Genomic DNA, 19,847 nt, shown 5'->3' with positions numbered 1-19,847 from the left:
GTGCTGTGCTTAAAGTGCTGTGTGGCATTTTCCTTCCCTCCTCCACCACCCCTCCTGGGCTACCTTGGTAGTCATCCCCCTATTTGTGTGATGAATGAATAAAGAATGCATGAATGTGAAGCAACAATGACTTTATTGCCTCTGCAAGCGGTGATTGAAGGGAGGAGGGGCGGGTGGTTAGCTTACAGGGAAGTAGAGTGAACCAAGGGGCGGGGGGTTTCATCAAGGAGAAACAAACAGAACTTTCACACCGTAGCCTGGCCAGTCATGAAACTGGTTTTCAAAGCTTCTCTGATGTGTACCGCGCCCTCCTGTGCTCTTCTAACCGCCCTGGTGTCTGGCTGCGCGTAACCAGCAGCCAGGCGATTTGCCTCAACCTCCCACCCCGCCATAAACGTCTCCCCCTTACTCTCACAGATATTGTGGAGCACACAGCAAGCAGTAATAACAGTGGGAATATTGGTTTCGCTGAGGTCTAAGCGAGTCAGTAAACTGCGCCAGCGCGCCTTTAAACGTCCAAATGCACATTCTACCACCATTCTGCACTTGCTCAGCCTGTAGTTGAACAGCTCCTGACTACTGTCCAGGCTGCCTGTGTACGGCTTCATGAGCCATGGCATTAAGGGGTAGGCTGGGTCCCCAAGGATACATATAGGCATTTCAACATCCCCAACAGTTATTTTCTGGTCTGGGAATAAAGTCCCTTCCTGCAGCTTTTGAAACAGACCAGAGTTCCTGAAGATGCGAGCATCATGCACCTTTCCCGGCCATCCCACGTTGATGTTGGTGAAACGTCCCTTGTGATCCACCAGAGCTTGCAGCACTATCGAAAAGTACCCCTTGCGGTTTATGTACTCGCCGGCTTGGTGCTCCGGTGCCAAGATAGGGATATGGGTTCCGTCTATGGCCCCACCACAGTTAGGGAATCCCATTGCAGCAAAGCCATCCACTATGACCTGCACATTTCCCAGGGTCACTACCCTTGATATCAGCAGATCTTTGATTGCGTGGGCTACTTGCATCACAGCAGCCCCCACAGTAGATTTTCCCACTCCAAATTGATTCCCAACTGACCCGTAGCTGTCTGGCGTTGCAAGCTTCCACAGGGCTATCGCCACTCGCTTCTCAACTGTGAGGGCTGCTCTCATCTTGGTATTCATGCGCCTCAGGGCAGGGGAAAGCAAGTCACAAAGTTCCATGAAAGTGCCCTTACACATGCGAAAGTTTCGCAGCCACTGGGAATCGTCCCAGACCTGCAACACTATGCGGTCCCACCAGTCTGTGCTTGTTTCCCGAGCCCAGAATCGGCGTTCCACAGCATGAACCTGCCCCATTAGCACCATGATGCATGCATTGGCAGGGCCCATGCTTTCAGAGAAATCTGTGTCCATGTCCTGATTACTCACGTGACCGCGCTGACGTCGCCTCCTCGCCCGGTATTGCTTTGCCAGGTTCTGGTGCTGCATATACTGCTGGATAATGCGTGTGGTGTTTAATGTGCTCCTAATTGCCAAAGTGAGCTGAGCGGCCTCCATGCTTGCCTTGGTGTGGCGTCCGCACAGAAAAAAGGCGCGGAACGATTGTCTGCCGTTGCTCTGACGGAGGGAGGGGCGACTGACGACACGGCTTACAGGGTTGGCTTCAGGGAGCTAAAATCAACAAAGGGGGTGGCTTTACATCAAGGAGTATTTCAGGCAGGACTTCACGGAGGGTTCCAATAAGAAATGGTGCACCTAAGTTATCGTTCTTATTGGAACAAGGAGGTTAGCCTGGCCTCTGATTGATACATGGCTAGATTTACCTCGCTGCACCTTCTCTGTGAGTGACTGCAGTGTGACCTAGAGGAATGAGTCCCCTAGACAGGGGAGGAGGCAAATGAGTACAAAACAAATCTGGTCTATTTCTTGTTTTGACCCACTCCATCTATCTTTTACATCTTTGGCTGGCAGCAGACGGTGCAGAAGGACCTCATGCCATCCACATCTCATGGCTGCTCGACAGAAGATGGTATAGTACGACTGCTAGCCATCCTCATCCCTTGCCTGCCTGGCAGAAGATGGTACAGTACGACTGCTAGCCATCCTCATCTCTTGCCTGCCTGGCAGAAGATGGTACAATACGACTGCTAGCCATCCTCATCTCTTGCCTGCCTGGCAGAAGATGGTACAGTACAACTGCTAGCAGTCCATATCGCCTGCCTGCTCACCATAAGACGGTTCAATAGAACTGACTGCAGGACTAAAGAGAATGACCTGCTCAAGTCACTCCAAATTTAGTCCCTGCGCCCATGTCTGCCCAGGCGCTCCCAGCCGACGTGGCCAGGAGCACCTCGGACACGACAAGGACAACTACCAGTCGTATTGCACCATCTGCTGCCACAAGGCAATGGGTTGCTGCTACTGTGCAGCAAAGCCGTACCGCGTCTGCCAGCACCCAGGAGACATAGGGTGACGGTTACCTGAGCGGGCTCCATGCTTGCCGTGGTATGGCGTCTGCACAGGTAACTCAGGAAAAAAGGCGTGAAATGATTGTCTGCCCTTGCTTTCACGGAGGGAGGGAGGGAACGGGGGCCTGACGATACGTACCCAGAACCACCCGCGACAATGTTTTAGCCCCATCAGCGTGCTTCATTGTGACTGCTCTGGACAGCACTCTCAGATGCCCGATTGTTTGCCGTTGCTCTGACGCCGGGAGGGGCGACTGAGGACACGGCTTACAGGGTTGGCTTCAGGGAGCTAAAATCAACAAAGGGGGTGGCTTTACATCAAGGAGTATTTCAGGCAGGACTTCACGGAGGGTTCCAATAAGAAATGGTGCACCTAAGTTATTGTCCTTATTGGAACAAGAAGGTTAGCCTGGCCTCTGATTGATACATGGCTAGATTTACCTCGCTGCACCTTCTCTGTGAGTGACTGCAGTGTGATCTAGAAGAATGAGTCCCCTAGACAGGGGAGGGGGGGACGCAAATGAGTACAAAACAAATCTGGTCTATTTCTTGTTTTGATCCACTCCATCTATCTTTTACATCTTTGGCTGGCAGCGGACGGTGCAGAAGGACTGCATGCCATCCACATCTCATGGCTGCTCGGCAGAAGATGGTACAGTACGACTGCTAGCAGTCCGTATCGCCTGCCCGCTCACCATAAGACGGTTCAATAGGACTGACTGCAGGACTAAAGAGAATGACCTGCTCAAGTCACTCCAAATTTAGTCCCTGCGCCCATGTCTGCCCAGGCGCTCCCAGCCGACGTGGCCAGGAGCACCTCGGACATGATGATGACGGCTACCAGTCGTACTGTACCATCTGCTGCCACAAGGCAAGGGGTTGCTGCTACTGTGTAGCAATGCCGTACCGCGTCTGCCAGCACCCAGGAGACATAGGGTGACAGTTACCTGAGCGGGCTCCATGCTTGCCGTGGTATGGCGTCTGCACAGGTAACTCAGGAAAAAAGGCGCAAAATGATTGTCTGCACTTGCTTTCACGGAGGGAGGGAGGGAACGGGGGCCTGACGATATGTACCCAGAACCACCCGCGACAATGTTTTAGCCCCATCAGGCATTGGGATCTCAACCCAGAATTCCAATGGGCAGCGGAGACTGCGGGAACTGTGGGATAGCTACCCACAGTGCAACGCTCCGGAAGTCGACTCTAGCCTCGGTACTGTGGAAGCGCTCCGCCGAGTTAATGCACTTAATGCACTTAGAGCATTTTCTGTGGGGACACACACACTCGAATATATAAAACCGATTTCTAAAAAACCGACTTCTATAAATTCGACCTTATTCCGTAGTGCAGACATACCCTTAGCAACCTTCCCTTCCAGGCAAGGAAACTTAGGCGCCCACTGCCTCCACAGCCTGTTCACTATCAAAGCAGGTTGCTTAAAACCAGGTGTAAGCTCCCCCTCTCTCTTCCCCCAAACAAACTCAATCCCAGGAAGGGTAACATTTGTGTGTCTGCTTCTCACATTGATCACTACTGGAAAGCCAGATCTACAAAAACAGTTGTTAACCCTATTTCCATGCATGCAGTGTCCCCATTAAATGAAACTGATGAAGGTTTCCAGTATTTGAAGGGAAAACAGAAAAGGTTTACCTCCTGCCCCCCAAAACTGAAATACAAGTGGATGGATAGTTTTGGTATTAAAATACAAAAGTGAGCCTTCCCTAAATAGACAGTTGGTGTCTGAACAAGATCTTTGATGTGATATTGACTCTCTGTTCTTCTCATATATATAGATTTCCTAAGAAGCATATTCTACACCCATGGCTTCCTTCCAGATCCCCAAATAAGACCACCTTTTCCTGATATGCTATGGCATCAAGATAGGGTAAGGGTGAAATTATTTTGCTGCCTATGGAAACATTTATAAATAGACTTCACAGTAAAACTGCTGCTCCAATCCATTTACTGAGCTTATCATGATGTGGCTGACAGATGTGTCTTAAAGGGGAAATGTGTTCTTTTTTTTAAATTCTCTGTAACTTTAAATCTTTAAATCATGATTTGAGGACTTCAGTAACTCAGCCAGAGGTTAGGGGTCTATTTCAGGAGTGGATGGGTGAGGTTCTGTGGCCTGCAATGTATAGGAGGTCAGACTAGGTCCTTTCTAATCTTAAAGTCTATGACTCTGTAATCTAAACACAATTATGTAATCTCTTTGATATGACCTTGATCTACAGTAAATGCTCAGCACAATAACATCATGAACTATTATTCACCTACAAATGGATCAGTACCAACAATTTAATAGCTATGAGTTCAACAGCTGAACTAATCTTCTCTTGTGTTATATGTAGACTTATATATCAAAGTGAGGCAGAAAGTAATCAGTAACATTTGCAGGTGATGCATCCCACCAATTTGGCAGAGGGCTTTACCAGGGATTACTCCTGAGGGAATTCTGTGTTACTGCACGTACGCAGAATTCATGTACCCCACAGATTTCTTTGCTTCCCCACAAAAAAATGACTTCTGATGGGGAAGCAAAGGAAAAGGCACAAGAGCAGTCATGCGCCAATCCCCAGCAGTGCTGACTGGTTTGTTTGGGCCCCCAGAGCAGTTGTTAATGATGTAAATCATCACCGGGGAGGAGGTGCTGGGCAGTCATGTGTGAGAGAGAAAGAGATACATTCTGTCCCTCTCACTCGCTGTTGTGGCACACTTTGCATGGAGGGGAAGGGCTTTGGGGTGTTTCTGAGGAGGTAAGTGTGGGGCAGGCTCTGTTCCCCTCAGAGCAGAATGTAGCAGCTTGTCTGCTTAGTGAATTGTTCCCATTGTTTTTCTGAATTCCCCCAGGAGTATACAACAGGTATAAAAGTGTAAGCAGTGTCAGGATGAGCTCCACCCTGACATCTGGTGGTGAGGTGTGGCAAGTTGTGGAAAAGAACTTCAGGGGCTGATCTCATTTGCATAGGCACACCCACCACGCCTAGAATGAGACCATAGCTGCCCAAATGGTCACTTTGGCTGCTGTGGGATCCCCAGTGTCTCTGTTATTGGGGCAGGAAGAATAAATTGTTATTACCCTGATTATGGGAACTGTGCTTGGAACTGTACGTGGCCTTTTGTTATGATGGAGGGATTCACCATCAACTAAGTAGCACTCGCTAGGCAAGGGTCATGGGTTCCAAAACTGTGTGAATGGAGAGAGGCTGGGGACAAGTATTAATACTTGGTGGTATGGGCCCCTTGGTGAGGGCCTTACATGCTGATTGCACTTCCGCCTCTCTCCACTGTGGAATATCAGAGCTAATTTTGATTTCATTAGAAGTCTAGTTATAGGCTGCTGAGCTCACTTTGGGCTGACAGTGCACCCGCACTGGGGCTCCCCTACTATAAGCTGAATTCACCTAAGAGCTGAAATCACTGAGTGTTGTGTTAAGTAGTGGGGGAGCCTGAAGATATATTGTGGAGCAGTTCGACGCGGAGCAGTGTGTGGATGGCAGGAGCTGCTTGTGGGCCGTGGAGCTGAGCGAAGGAGTTCGTGGGGCGGCTGGCGGAGCGGAGCGCATCTGAGCGAAGGAGTTCGTGGGGCGGCTGGTGGAGCGGAGCGCAGCTGAGCGAAGGAGTTCGTGGGGCGGCTGGCGGAGCGGAGTGCTGCTATGGAGCTATGGGGCGGTCAGCTTCAGATCACGTAAGGTGCCTCTTACCCCCGTCCCATTTCCACCCAGGTTGGGAGGTAAAGCTCCGCCGATAAACTTTCGAACTCTGGGGCTGCCCTGACCAGGGACAGAGACTTTTGGGGCATGGGACTTTTGGGACTTTGGGTGATTTGGGGTTGCTGGACTCAAGAACCAAAGGGAAAAGGGCATGCCCCAATTTGCCTGGGGTGGGGTTGTTTTTGCTCATGGGTTGTATTATGAATCCTGTTGGTGGTGTTTCCCCAACATAATGCCACATTGTTTCTCTCTGTTATTAAAAGACTTTTGCTACACTCAGACTATGTGCTTGCGAGAGGGGAAGTATTGCCTCTTGGAGGCGCCCAGCAGGGGTGGTATATATTTGTCCCAGGTCACTGGGTGGGGGCTCGAGCCGGTTTGCATTGTGTTATTGGAATGGAACCCCTAGATATTGAACCCGGCCCTTGTTGCTGCCAACTCTGACGGGCAGAAGGGTTACAAAAGTTTTAAGGCTCCTTTACATTGCCAGAGTGGCATAAAGGACAGTATGGCCTTATAAATGCTTATGGGGCTTTAGTGATTAGAACTGGTCTAAATTTTTGGACTGAAAAAAATTCCTGTGAAAAGGTGCTCCATGAACTGTTTGCTACTGACCTTTCTGGAGATGGTCAGTAGCCAATATAAACTGTAAGTTTGATTCCCCAGCCCTTACTTGCTCTTCAGTTGCCTATGATGTAACATTGAGCATATGGCTGCATATATTTGTTGACTAATAACGAGAAATAAAGGGTCAAACCTAGCTACATTACTATTAGGCAAGAGGGTTTGGGGATTTCCTCCAATGCTCCCCACTCCCATTCTCCATTCATTGTATTGTAGTTTAAATAAATTACCAAAATAACTGAAACCAGAGTAATTATATTGCATTATTTTGACAAATAAAATATACAGAACACTGCAGAATTTTAAAATATTGTGTGCAGAATTTTTAATTTTTTGGTGCAGAATTCCCCCAGGAGTAAGGGACTCTTTGATAACCTAATGCGAGGCCTAACCTAGCAGACGGATGCATTTAAAAAGAGTACTAGAGATATTGCCCTTCGGTCGAGTTATATAATAGCACTTTGCTATTACAGCTACTGTGGCCTTGTCATAAATATAAAGGGAAGGGTAAACCCCTTTGAAATCCCTCCTGGCCAGGGGAAAGCTCCTCTCACCTGTAAAGGGTTAAGAAGCTAAAGGTAACCTCGCTGGCACCTGACCAAAATGACCAATGAGGAGACAAGATACTTTCAAAAGCTGGGAGGAGGGAGAGAAACAAAGGGTCTGGGTCTGTCCGTAGGGTCTTTGCCAGGGACAGAACAGGAATGGAGTCTTAGAACTTTTAGTAAGTAATCTAGCTAGGTATGTGTTAGATTATGATTTCTTTAAATGGCTGAGAAAAGAATTGTGCTGAATAGAATAACTATTTCTGTCTGTGTATCTTTTTTGTAACTTAAGGTTTTGCCTAGAGGGGTTCTCTATGTTTTTGAATCTAATTACCCTGTAAGGTATCTACCATCCTGATTTTACAGGGGGGATTTCTTTATTTCTATTTACTTCTATTTTTTATTAAAAGTCTTCTTGTAAAAAACTGAATGCTTTTTCATTGTTCTCAGATCCAAGGGTTTGGGTCTGTGGTCACCTATGCAAATTGGTGAGGCTTTTTATCCAACATTTCCCAGGAAAGGGGGGGTGCAAGTGTTGGGAGGATTGTTCATTGTTCTTAAGATCCAAGGGTCTGGGTCTGTAGTCACCTAGGCAAATTGGTGAGGCTTTTTACTAAACCTTGTCCAGGAAGTGGGGTGCAGGGTTTTGGGAAGTATTTTGGGGGGAAAGACGCGTCCAAACAGCTCTTCCCCAGTAACCAGTATTAGTTTGGTGGTGGTAGCGGCCAGTCCAAGGACAACGGGGGGGAATATTTTGTACCTTGGGGAAGTTTTGACCTAAGCTGGTAAAGATAAGCTTAGGAGGTTTTTCATGCAGGTCCCCACATCTGTACCCTAGAGTTCAGAGTGGGGGAGGAACCTTGACAGGCCTATACTACATTTACTCCAGAATGCATAATCTGACCTAATTCTCAATTCTGATGTACAAAATGGGAAGTGGTGGAACATCAATTAAGGTACTGGAACCTCAGTAGAAGTGGAGAGGGCCCATCCCCTGCTCCTCCTCTCCCCCTGAGGCCCTGGCCAGGCCAGAAGTCAGAGCTGGGCAGTGGTGGGAGCCCCCCAAAGGAACCTAAGCCACTGTGGATAGCCCTGGACCCTCCACCTGCACTAGGGGGGTGCCAGGATCACCAAGAGCAGCCCATAGTCCGTATCCTTTCCCCACCCCATTGTGGCAAGGATAAGGGCTAAGGCCCACCTCAGCCCCCTCTTCCCCCCTTTCTAATTGCTGGTAACTGGACTCCCAAGGTCCCACCTCTTCCCCCGCAAGGCCTAACCCCTGCTCCACCTCTTCCCTCCAGGCCCCGCCTCCTTCTCCACCTCTTCTTCCCAAGGACTTGTCTCCATCTCTGGCTCCTCTCCACCTGCCCTAGGGTGACTATATGTCATGTTTTGGCTGGGACAGTCCCTTTTTTAAACCCTGTTGCAGCCATCCCAACTTTTTTTTGGCAAAAGTGGGCATTTGTCCTATTTTGCTCTTGCCAACTGATCATCAGTTGGCAAGAACAAACTGGACAAATGCATAGTTTTGCCAAAAAAGTGGGGTATGACCCCTAGCGGGGCATCGAGAAACATGCTGGGAGGGGGGGCGACAGGCAACGCCACCCCTGCGTGTGACGGAGGGTTTGGGAGAGTGCCTTGGGCTGGCCCTGCATGTGGGTGGGTGGCAGGGGGGCTCAGGCCAGCCCCACATGCGGGCAGGCAGGCCTTGGGCCCGCCCTCCAGGCAGTAGGGGGTCATTGGACTGGGCAGGAGGCAGGGAGGGCAGGGGGTTTCAGGTCAGCCACTTGTGCTGTCCCCTTTTCCATTTGGGAAAATATGGTCACCCTACCCTACCCTTCTTCACTTGCTGGATTGTATCAAGGAGCCTGCCTGCAGGTAGGAGGCAGCCCCGGCTGAGCAGTGGCTGGTGCTGGTTAATGACCTGGTGCCGGTTAATGACCTGGTGCCTCACCTCGCCCCATCATAACCAGACTTTTGGTTCAGGTGCCATTTAGGATTGCCAGGGTTCCAGTGCCCTGAGCCAATGAAATGTGAAATTCTATAGAAAAAAGGTCTTGAAAGGTAGATTTTTGAGGGTTCTCTCACCTTCAACAATGTTATGTGAAATTCCAAAACTGCAAATAAATCAGAGAGAGCAAGCGCGCACACGTGTGTGTGTGTATGGTTCATTAGTAGCAACCACTACAGTTTGTCCAAAGGAGTATCAGGTGTAGATATGGATACATGCATGGGTGGTGGGTATCAGAGGCAAGGATAGGCTGTGCCTTCCCAAACAGCCTAGCGTAGCCCTGCCCACACTCCACCCCCAGGTCAGGCCCCCTCCTGAGGTTTACCAACCACCTGCCCAACCACCTGTAACACAGGGGTCCAGGAGCCCTGCTGCTTGGCACACCGGGGCTGGGCACGACATCTGACCGCTCAGAGCACTGGGGGCTGGGAGAGCTGCTGCCCGGAGCACTGGGCCTGGCCGCACCACCCGGAGCACTGGCACTGGGGCCTCGCCACGTGGCGCGCTGGGGACCACGGTGGGGGAGCTCTGGGCTCCTGTGGGGGAAGGCAGAAGGGGGGGCAGATGGGCACAAGGGGAGGGGCCGGGAGCTAGCCTCCCCCAACAGCTGGGTCACTGGCTGCCCATGGATACATCCATGTATGAAGATGTTGGTGCATTGCTGAAGCATCCGTATGTATATGGTGCAGCCCTAGTGTCCAGTTAATGCCTGGTTTAAAACAATTGACCATACTGGAGTTACACGAGGCATTAATTTAGTCCACTAGGTTTTATAGGTGCTGGCTTGAAGCGGAGATCATCATATAGAGGGTTTACAGTTTGGTTCAGGCTCTCAACAACCCCACTATACAAACTGTTCCAGCCCCGCTGCTAGGTTTCTCAGGATCATCTTTTTTCTTTCGCCTGGGGGTGTCGTGTGCTGTCAAGAGCAGCCTCCAGCCCAGGACTGAGCTGGCGGGCCGGGCCGGGCTAGCCCGCCCGTGCTTGCTGGAATCGGGCGGCTGTTATTTAAAGGCTATGTTTATTGGGGGTGGGGGGACGGACCTTTTTCAAACTGCAAATTGCTCCAGCCCCACCAGTGCCGTTTGCGTCTCTACCCGGGCTGCGGGGGTGCGAGCGACGCTGAGGGGCAGGGACGAGGGAGGCGAAGCCGGCTTTGAGGCTTGTTGCTGGCAGGGGCTGTTGATGAAAGCGAGGCCAGACCCTAGCTCCATGACACCTGAGTGGGGGCAGGGGCAGGGGCGTGCCTAGCCCCACCCGCCCGTGCTTTGCCCTCGCCGCGCTCCGCGGCCCCCGGCGCTCCTGCCCCGGCTTCAAACGACGCCCTCCTGGTTCTCGCCCTCACAATGGGGCGCGCGCGCAGGGGCGTGGCCCGGCCCCGCAGCCGCTTCCCTGACGAGGCGGGGCCAGAGCCGCCCAACGGTGCGATGGGGGCGGGCGGCCCCTGGCTGGTGCTGCTGGGCTTGGGGAGCCTGGTGGGTGGCGCGGTCGGCTCGACCCCACCCGGCGGCCGTGGCAACGAAGCCTCCTACGCAGTGATCGTGCCGCGGCTGCTGGCGCCCCGCGCCGGGCAGGAGCCGCGGGAGGTCTCCTACCTGCTGGAGGTGGAGGGGCGGGGCCGCGTCGTGCACCTGAGGCAGAAACGGCTCCTCGTGCCCGAGCACTTCACCCTCTTCACCTACCGGCCGGGCGGGGCCCTCCAGCGGGACCAGCCCTTCCTGCGCCGCGACTGCTTTTACCGCGGCTACGTGCAGGGCAGCCCCGCCTCCCTGGCCGCCCTCAGCACCTGCTCGGGCGGGCTCCGCGGCCTGCTGCGCACGGCGCAGGCCAGTTACGAAATCGAGCCGGTGCCGGACTCCGCCACCTTCCAGCACGTGTTGCACCGGGTGGAGGAAGGGGCCACCGGCCTGCGGTGCGGCTTAACCGACCAGGAGCTGCAGCGCCAGGCAGCCTTGATCCCTGGCCTAAGGGGCCTGTTGGCCAAGGAAGCCTCCCCGGGCGACTGGTGGACGCATACCCGCTACGTGGAACTCGTCTTCGTGGTGGAGAACGAACGATTCGTCAAGTCAGGCAGCAACGAAACCAAAATCCTGCAGCAAATGCTGGACATAATCAATATAGGAGACACCATGTATGATCCGATGGGCGTGCGCTTGTTCCTTGTGGGGCTGGAGATCTGGACACAAAACAACCGTATCCCAATTAATAGTAGTGTAGGTGTGATGCTTGACAGTTTTAACAACTGGAGAAGAGTGGACCTGTATGACCGGCTGCGCCATGATGTAGCTCACTTACTCACATATCAAGGGTATGGAATAACCCTTGGGTTAGCATATATAGGAACTGTGTGTTCTCATCATTGGGCGTCAGCCGTTCTTTCTTTCAGGGCTCTTGGATTGTACTCTTTTTCCATTGTTTTTACTCATGAGTTGGGCCATAACCTCGGCATGATACATGATGATCGTTATTGTAAATGTAAACGCAAGGCCTGCATCATGGCTGCGACCCACAGCGTCACTGATCTGTTCAGTAACTGCAGTTATAACAACTATTTCAATTTCATGACTGGCGGTGCACAATGTCTGCTTGATCCTCCAGCACCGGGGAAAGTTTATACACGCAAGTACTGTGGCAACAAGGTGGTGGAAAGTGAAGAGCAGTGTGACTGTGGCTCAAAATTTAATTGTGAAAAGGATCCTTGTTGCCAGCCCGATTGTACATTGAGAGCAGGTGCAGCTTGCGCTTTTGGAGAATGCTGTGAAGACTGTCAGATACTTCCAGCAGGAACACTGTGTAGAAAAAGTACTACTGAGTGTGACCTTCCTGAATATTGCAATGGGACTTCACAGTGGTGCCAGAAGGATTTATATGTGCAAGATGGAGCCCCTTGCAAGGATGATGCCTACTGCTATCATGGAAACTGCTCTAGCCATGATCAACAGTGCAAAATGATTTTTGGTAAAAAAGCAAAGGTTGCTCCATTAGTTTGTTTCAGAAAATTGAATACTCAAGGTGACCGTTTTGGCAACTGTGGTCTTAAGAGTGATACTACTAAATATAAGAAATGTCAAGGAGAAGATATCTTATGTGGTAGGGTCCAATGTGAAAATATGAAAAGTGTACCATCTTTGGAGAACCATAGTACCATACTTCAAACTCCAGTTGATAATAACTGGTGCTGGGGTACAGACTATCATCATGGGATGGATATAGCTGATATTGGAGCAGTGAGAGATGGCACATCTTGTGGTCCTGACAAGATTTGTGTTAACACAAGTTGTGTCACTGTGTCAATCCTGAATTATGACTGTAATATAACAAAGTGCCATAAAAGAGGAATATGCAACAGTCATAAAAACTGTCATTGTAATTATGGCTGGGCACCTCCAGACTGTCAACATAAAGGATATGGAGGGAGCATTGACAGTGGACCACCACCTAGGAAGGCCTTCTGGGGCAGTGCTATCGGAATACCAATATTCCTTGCTGTTACTGCTGCTGTTGGGATTGGGCTTTGTGTATATTATAAAGCTGTACTAATGCGATGGCTTAGAAGATCAGTGGCCAGATTCCGCCCAACACAGCAAGCAGATGCTTCCAGTGGGGGAAAGGGAATCCCCAATAGCTCACATGAGACAACTGCTACTGTGTCAAAACCTGTGGTAGAGTCCACAGAGAACGCATGGGATTTTTTGTAATGTTAAATAATGTATAAACAATATATTTACCTCTTTTAAGAATAAATTCAGTCTGTAAGCATTGATACAGCTTTTTAAAATTGTGTCTTGAAGGACTTGGTCTCTGCCTAAGCTCAGGGAGTTAGGAAAATACTAGGAGTATCTATATAGCCCCTTTCATCTCCATGCTCTACAAACAAACTCTCACAATGCCTTGTGAGGTAGGAAATTATCCCTATTTTACTGATAGGTAAACAGACACAGCTGTGGTAAAGTAATTTGTGCAAAGTTACGCTTTAAGAGGAGGAAATATTTTGAACTCTACCACATGCAACAAAAGATCAAAGGAAAAATTCTTGCCATTTTACATTCATTCACTGAAGTGACTCACTCAGATATGGGTGGGAAGCAGGCCTTCCACTCAGATGCATGTGTGTAGGGAGAGGAGGAGGGACCATAAATCCTAACCAGGAGCAGATGCGGAGAAGGAGGAAGATCATGACTGACCAGAAGCGTGTTCTTTGAAGGGTTGGGTAGCCAGCATTCTGCAACAGGAAGTTTTACACTTCATGGGATGGGAGACACATAACTTCCACGTTCACAGCTGATAAACTTCTGAATGTTTGGAAACTGATCAGTAGCTTAGTTGACATCAAGCTTGACATTTCACAAAAATATCCTTTTTTGGGAATGTTCCATTACCTTTTGTGTGTGGCTGGGTCAGAAGCTCTTGGTGCCTTATTTTCAATGGGAGTAACTCTTAATGAGCATGCAAAAGTATAAATGAGAGCAGAATTTGGCTCAAGGTCATTTACCCCATAGGGTCTTATAATAGTGGGACCTGATCCCCCTAAACTCGCCACACGTAGAACTCTCACTGAATTTAACAGAGTTCTATCTACCTAAGTATCTACAGGGGCCCCTTTACTACATAATGTATCCTCAGCACTGTGGTGGGGTAATGAAAGTATTGTAATCTGCATTTTACAAATAGTTAAACTGAAGCATAGAGGCCGTGATTTGCCCCAGTTATACAAGCAGTCTGTAGTACCACTAGGAATAGCATCCCAGCGGTCCTATTTTTATTTGTTACTGTATTCTTTATATGACAGTAGTGTCTAGAGCCCATTTTGAAAAAATCCCTGCCACAAAGCGCTAACAATATATGTTGAAGACCAGATACAGCAAGTAGTTATAACAAATGGGGTGTGGCATGGGAGGGTTGGGGGGAGGAACAGTAATACAAATTCTTTTTTCCAAAGACTGGCTCTGTGCCCAGTTTGTAGGTATTGGAGGAGAGCTTTATTTCTTATTTTGTTTTTTGGATAAATAAATGTATCAGTAGCAGTATGCCCAGCTGTTGTTTGCTAACAGAATACTACAAACATCGTAGTAGAAACCTATACTCCTGAGACCCAGTTGTGTGCTCTAACCCCTAGTCATTTCTATACACTTGAGCTATCCTCAGAGTGAGCTAAATAGTGCCCTCAATTACACTATGCAACTCCACTGATGTCAATATAGTTATAGAGGTGTAAATGAGGGCATAATTTAGCCCAGAGTACTTTGTTTAAAGCTAGACTTGAAATGTGAAGCAGACAGGACAAGTAGGTCTGCATTTCTGGTTTCCTTGGTTCCCCTTCTCCTTCTCAATATTTTGTGCTTAGAGTCACAATCCATTAAGGTCTTTCAATTAACTTGAATGGATCAGGCCTACAGAGCACATTACTCGTATTCCTATCGTGGGGAATGCACCTGGGGTTTCGTGGACCACAAAGGCTAAGACAGCAGTTACACATGTGAGCCCAACTAACCTATTTGATATTTAATAAAAATTGCGTGCAGCAAGCTATGCCATCATTTTATGGTTTGTGTTCTTGACAATACCAGGGCTTCTGTTTCCACCTCAGTTACAAGTAGCTGGATGTTTCTGGAGGCTCCTCAGAGGCATCACGCTACCACTATGTTTTTTATGATATGAAGGTGTAAGCGTAATTTCTGCCCAGGCTCAACACCAAATTCTGTAGTTTCACTTTCCTGCTCTACTATAATTGAATCTAGGCTAACATTTATTTTAAAAAATGGCTGCCTAATATTAGGTCCCTTAAGTCAACATTTAGGCACCTAAATAAATGGCCTGTTTTTTGAAAGTGCAGAATACCAAGTGTCATAAGAACCTATGGGAGCTGGGTACTAGGCACTTCTGAAAATCAGGCCGCTTATTTAGGTACTTTAATATGCACAATCGGGTGTACATTTAGGCAGCCTTTTTGGAAAATTTTGGTCCTACTCTACATTTTACTGCTTAGGATTGACACTCTTTTGTCATGAAAAGCTCAAATACAATCATTTTGTCTCGCTAGAGCAAGGCAGTAGTAACCCTGCATATTTCTGCTGTTCCTACAATCCCCTTTTGGTTTTGTGAACACTAAAATAATCCCAACCAATATCAGGGCCTGTTGTACTAAGTATTGCACATACACGTAGGAAGAGACTGTCCCTGCTGCAAAAAGCTTATCAGCTGAATAAGCAAGGCAGACAAGCTGGGAGAAAGGAATTATTACCATCATACCCAGTTTGCAGATGGGGAACTGAGGCACAGAGAGATTAAGTGACTTGTCCAGTCACAAGTGGCATTAGTGGCAGAACTAGAAATTGAACCTAGGCCTACCACGAGACCATCCTGCCTCTCAATATGAATTTGTTGCATGTTAAAGGCTTCAGAGGATTTTCTCATGTGGTTTATTTCACTGGAGTTTCTTTATAGTCTCTTCTCTATGGGGAGGCCTAAAATATGCACATCAGCTGGCCAAGGTAGCCAGCTGTGATCCTAACAGCAGACATTTGCACATGGAGAATTTTTGAATTCGACTTTTTTATTGGACCTGAGATAATTTAAAGTATGAATTAATTCAGTTTTCATGAGGTATTTATTTACCAGCTTGTGACTGTTGCAGAGAAGTTGCAAATGTAGGTGAGTCAGAAAAAACTCTGTCTTGCTGTGACAGGGAAGTGGATCTAACTACCACATAGAGCAGGGGTGGCCAACCTATGGCTCTGGAGCCACATGCAGCTCTTCAGAGGGTAATATGCAGTTCCTTGCATAGGCACTGACTCCAGGGCTGGAGCTACAGATGTGAACTTTCCAGTGTGCTGGGGGGAACTCACTGCTCAACCCCCCACTCTGCCCCAGGCCCTGCCCCCACACCACCCCTTCCCCCAAGGCCACTGCCCCTTCCCGCAAGCCTGCCATGTCCTCGCTCCTCCCCCTCCCCCACAGAGCCTCCTGCACATGCAAAACAGCTGATTGTGGCAGGCAGGAGGCGCTGACTGGTGAGGCTGCTGGCAGGCAGGAAGCACTGGAGGGCGGGAGCTGATGGGGGGCTGCTGACTTATTACTGTGGCTCTTTGGCAATGTACATTGGAAAATTCTGGCTCCTTCTCAGGCTCAGATTGGCTACCCCTGACATAGAGGTTGGGAATGGGAAATTGGTGACATTGATTGGCTCTTCTGAAGCAAGCACTCTCCGGGGCAACCTTTGAAAGGAATACTGATGAGAGCTGACTCATCCAATACATCAGACCATTTCTTCTTCTGGGCTCCCTGAGTCAGTGGAGATCCAACTGATTAGATCAACTTGGGAGAGGAAAACAGGGCTCTAGGTGCTGCTACTCTGCCTAAGAGCAATTTTACACCTACTTCCTTCTTTAGCATCTCTCCTTTGACCTGAATTACCCAGCCTTCAAGGAACATTCATGCCTCAACATTCCATATGATAGCTTCCCAAACAAATCTGTCACAGAGCCTTCAGGCCTCAGCATTACATCCATTAACTCCCCAGTATTGCTCTAATTAGAACCCTGCAGATGGTACATAAACAAAATATGAAACAGTAAAAATGTTATTTACTTTTTCTTTTGCTCATTTCCTTATTGTCCCCTCTCTCATTGGAGCTGGCCAGGAGTGAGGGGGAAAAGAGAAGATTCCAGTCTCTACATTATTTCTGCAATTTTGGACAGAAACCCAAAAACGCTCTTGCCTAAAATAGGGGGATATAAATGGTATACTCTGGTTTAAATGTTTAATGGTCATGAGTTTAGGATGGTTGCAATGCACACAGGTGATAAAATTGAGTGAGTTACACAGATCGTCTCAAGTGCTGCTAACACCTTCATAGCAGACCACATGGTCACCTACTCTCCACATGCCACATATTTTGTACAAGAAAAACTATTTTAGAAGCAATTTAGAGATTTTTTTCATTGTATTTTTTTATTGTATCTGATTTTTTTATTCTGTCTCTCCACCTGTAAAGTCAGACTGTGTTAACCTCATTAGTACAACTATACAGCCTTCAGAGAGAGAGGAAAAATATAACAAATATAGTTTAGAAAGCTTGATGAGGTATCCAAAAGAGCTTTTCTGTACATAAAAATGTAATTGTAAAATCTGATATCCTGGGACCAAGTTTAACAGGAGCCACTTGCCAATTATCCTGCAAAGAGGTGACCCCCAACCATGGAAACTTGCATAGACTGAGATCTTGGAGTCCATATTCATTTTCAAAATATTTAAGTATAGGTGCTTCTGTGACAACTATTTCTGATTCTCAAAAGTTTATCTCTTGCCACTCATCCCCAGTGCCATTTCATACTGTCTTCAAGCAACATTCTGAGGGGAGCATTTAATTGTAACACATTAAGGATGAATTTACTTAACTATATTAACATTTCCATGGCTTTTTTATGAGCTTCTCATTTGCATAATTATATACCTCCCTTGGGTCCACTCAAACTCCTACTGTAGTGTATTTGCACAGTGCCTAGCACAGTGGGGTCCTGGTCCATGACAGGGGCTCCTAGACAGTGCAATAATACAAATCAATAATCATTAACAATAGTGGTGATAGGCCCACAATAACAGCCTAAGTAGAACAGAATTGAATAGAGTGGTAAGATTCACAGGAGGTAGGGCCTGTGCTGCAGTGAGCTCTGATTTGGGCCTTAAGTGAAAGACAGTCCACGCCCTTTACTCTAACTGGTTGTAAGAGCTAGAGAAAAGCAAACTGAGGTCCAGATTCTGGGGCAGGGATCCACTCATATGCATTCATTTTCAGGATTTAAAAAGGACTTTGAAGGACTTTCAGGACTTTGAAAAGTTTCTTGTTAAAATTAAGGATGTGAGAGCTAATTTCATTTCATTTGGAGCCCATCTGAAAATTATGAGTTGTAAGTTTAGAACAGAACTTGATGTTTTTGAGGTTCAAGTTCTGAGTGGCTCTGGCACTATTGGAGTTCTGATCTGCATATTTCATTGATGTTTTTTAAATATTTCCCTGACATCCCAGAATTTTTTTAAAACAAGTATCTTTACTGTTTTTTAAAAATATCACAGGCTTCAATTTAGATACATATTTTAAAACACATTCCCCTGGGAAAACAATGGTTCAAATTAAGACACTGAAATGTTTGTAAAGCTTGGAAAAAGTCACAAAATCTAAACCCTTTAAAAAACTTGTTTAGCCCCTTCCTGTATAAAATTGCTTAATTCATTGATTTTTGAAAAGTATACAGTAGATATATTTAAAATAATTAATGGGGTTAAAACGAATGTGTATTAGATTTGCAGGATGGGGAAGATTTGGGATAATTTACCACTAAATCCAGAGGCAGATTCATTTTTTCATTTGAAGGTAGTTTAGCTTTGGATCCTGGTATGCCTGTTCATTTACCCCCACAAAACACATGGGTGGGGGGCGCTGTGGAAGGAAACCAGCAAGAATGACAGGTTTCAGAGTGGCAGCCATGTTAGTCTGTATCAGCAAAATAAATGAGGAGAACTTGTGGCACCTTAGAGACTAACACATTTATTTGGGCATAAGCTTTTGTGGGCTAAAACCCACTTCATCAGATGCATGCAGTGGAAAATACAGTAGGAAGATATATACACACACAGAACATGAAAAAATGGGTGTTGCCATCCCAACTGTAATGAGACCAATTAATTAAGGTGGGCTATTATCAGCAGGAGAAAAAAAAAGCTTTTGTAGTGATAATCAGGATGGCCCATTTCAAACAGTTGACAAGAAAGTGTGAGTAACAGTGGTGGGGGGGGGAATCAGCATGGGGAAATTTTTTCTCCCTAGTTTCAGAGTAACAGCCGTGTTAGTCTGTATTCGCAAAAAGAAAAGGAGTACTTGTGGCACCTTAGAGACTAACCAATTTATTTGAGCATGAGCTTTCGTGAGCTACAGCTCACTATGCTCACGAAAGCTTATGCTCAAATAAATTGGTTAGTCTCTAAGGTGCCACAAGTACTCCTTTTCTTTCTCCCTAGTGTTACTCACACCTTTTCAACTGTTTGAAATGGGCCATCCTGATTATCACTACAAAAGCTTTTTTTTTCTCCTGCTGATAACAGCCCACCTTAATTAATTGGTGTCGTTACAGCTGGAATGGCAACACCCATTATTTCATGTTCTCTGTGTAGCTATATCTTCCTACTGTATTTTCCACTGCATACATCCGATGAAGTGGGTTTTAGCCCACGAAAGCTTATGCTCAAATAAATTTGTTAGTCTCTAAGGTGTAGGGTGACCAGACAGCAAGTGTGAAAAATCAGGACAGGGGGTGGGGGGTAATAGGAGCCTATATAAGACAAAGCCCCAAATAGCGGGACTGTCCCTATAAAATTGGGACATCTGGTCACCCTACTAATATGCCCCAAGTACTCCTCTCTTTTTTCCCAGCAAGAATGAAAGTGAGCGGTAATTCCAGATAAGGACTACAAATCCCAGAGATCTTAGCAGGGTCTCCTCCCGCCCCGTT

At 47.5% G+C, this 19,847-nt stretch overlaps 1 protein-coding gene across 1 annotated transcript; it reads left to right on the top strand.

Annotated features, from left to right (window-relative positions):
- The first annotated feature begins 10,688 nt into the window (after positions 1-10,688).
- Positions 10,689-13,120, top strand: LOC140912984 (disintegrin and metalloproteinase domain-containing protein 20-like). Its single transcript, XM_073348501.1, has one exon. It carries the CDS (start codon positions 10,689-10,691, stop codon positions 13,038-13,040), a length of 2,352 nt encoding a protein of 783 aa, XP_073204602.1. The 3' UTR covers positions 13,041-13,120.
- The last annotated feature ends 6,727 nt before the right edge of the window (positions 13,121-19,847 follow it).

Source organism: Lepidochelys kempii, chromosome 6 (assembly GCF_965140265.1).
Source record: "Lepidochelys kempii isolate rLepKem1 chromosome 6, rLepKem1.hap2, whole genome shotgun sequence".
In the NCBI taxonomy this organism is placed as follows: domain Eukaryota; kingdom Metazoa; phylum Chordata; order Testudines; family Cheloniidae; genus Lepidochelys; species Lepidochelys kempii.
This window is presented reverse-complemented; position numbering and strand designations above follow the sequence as displayed.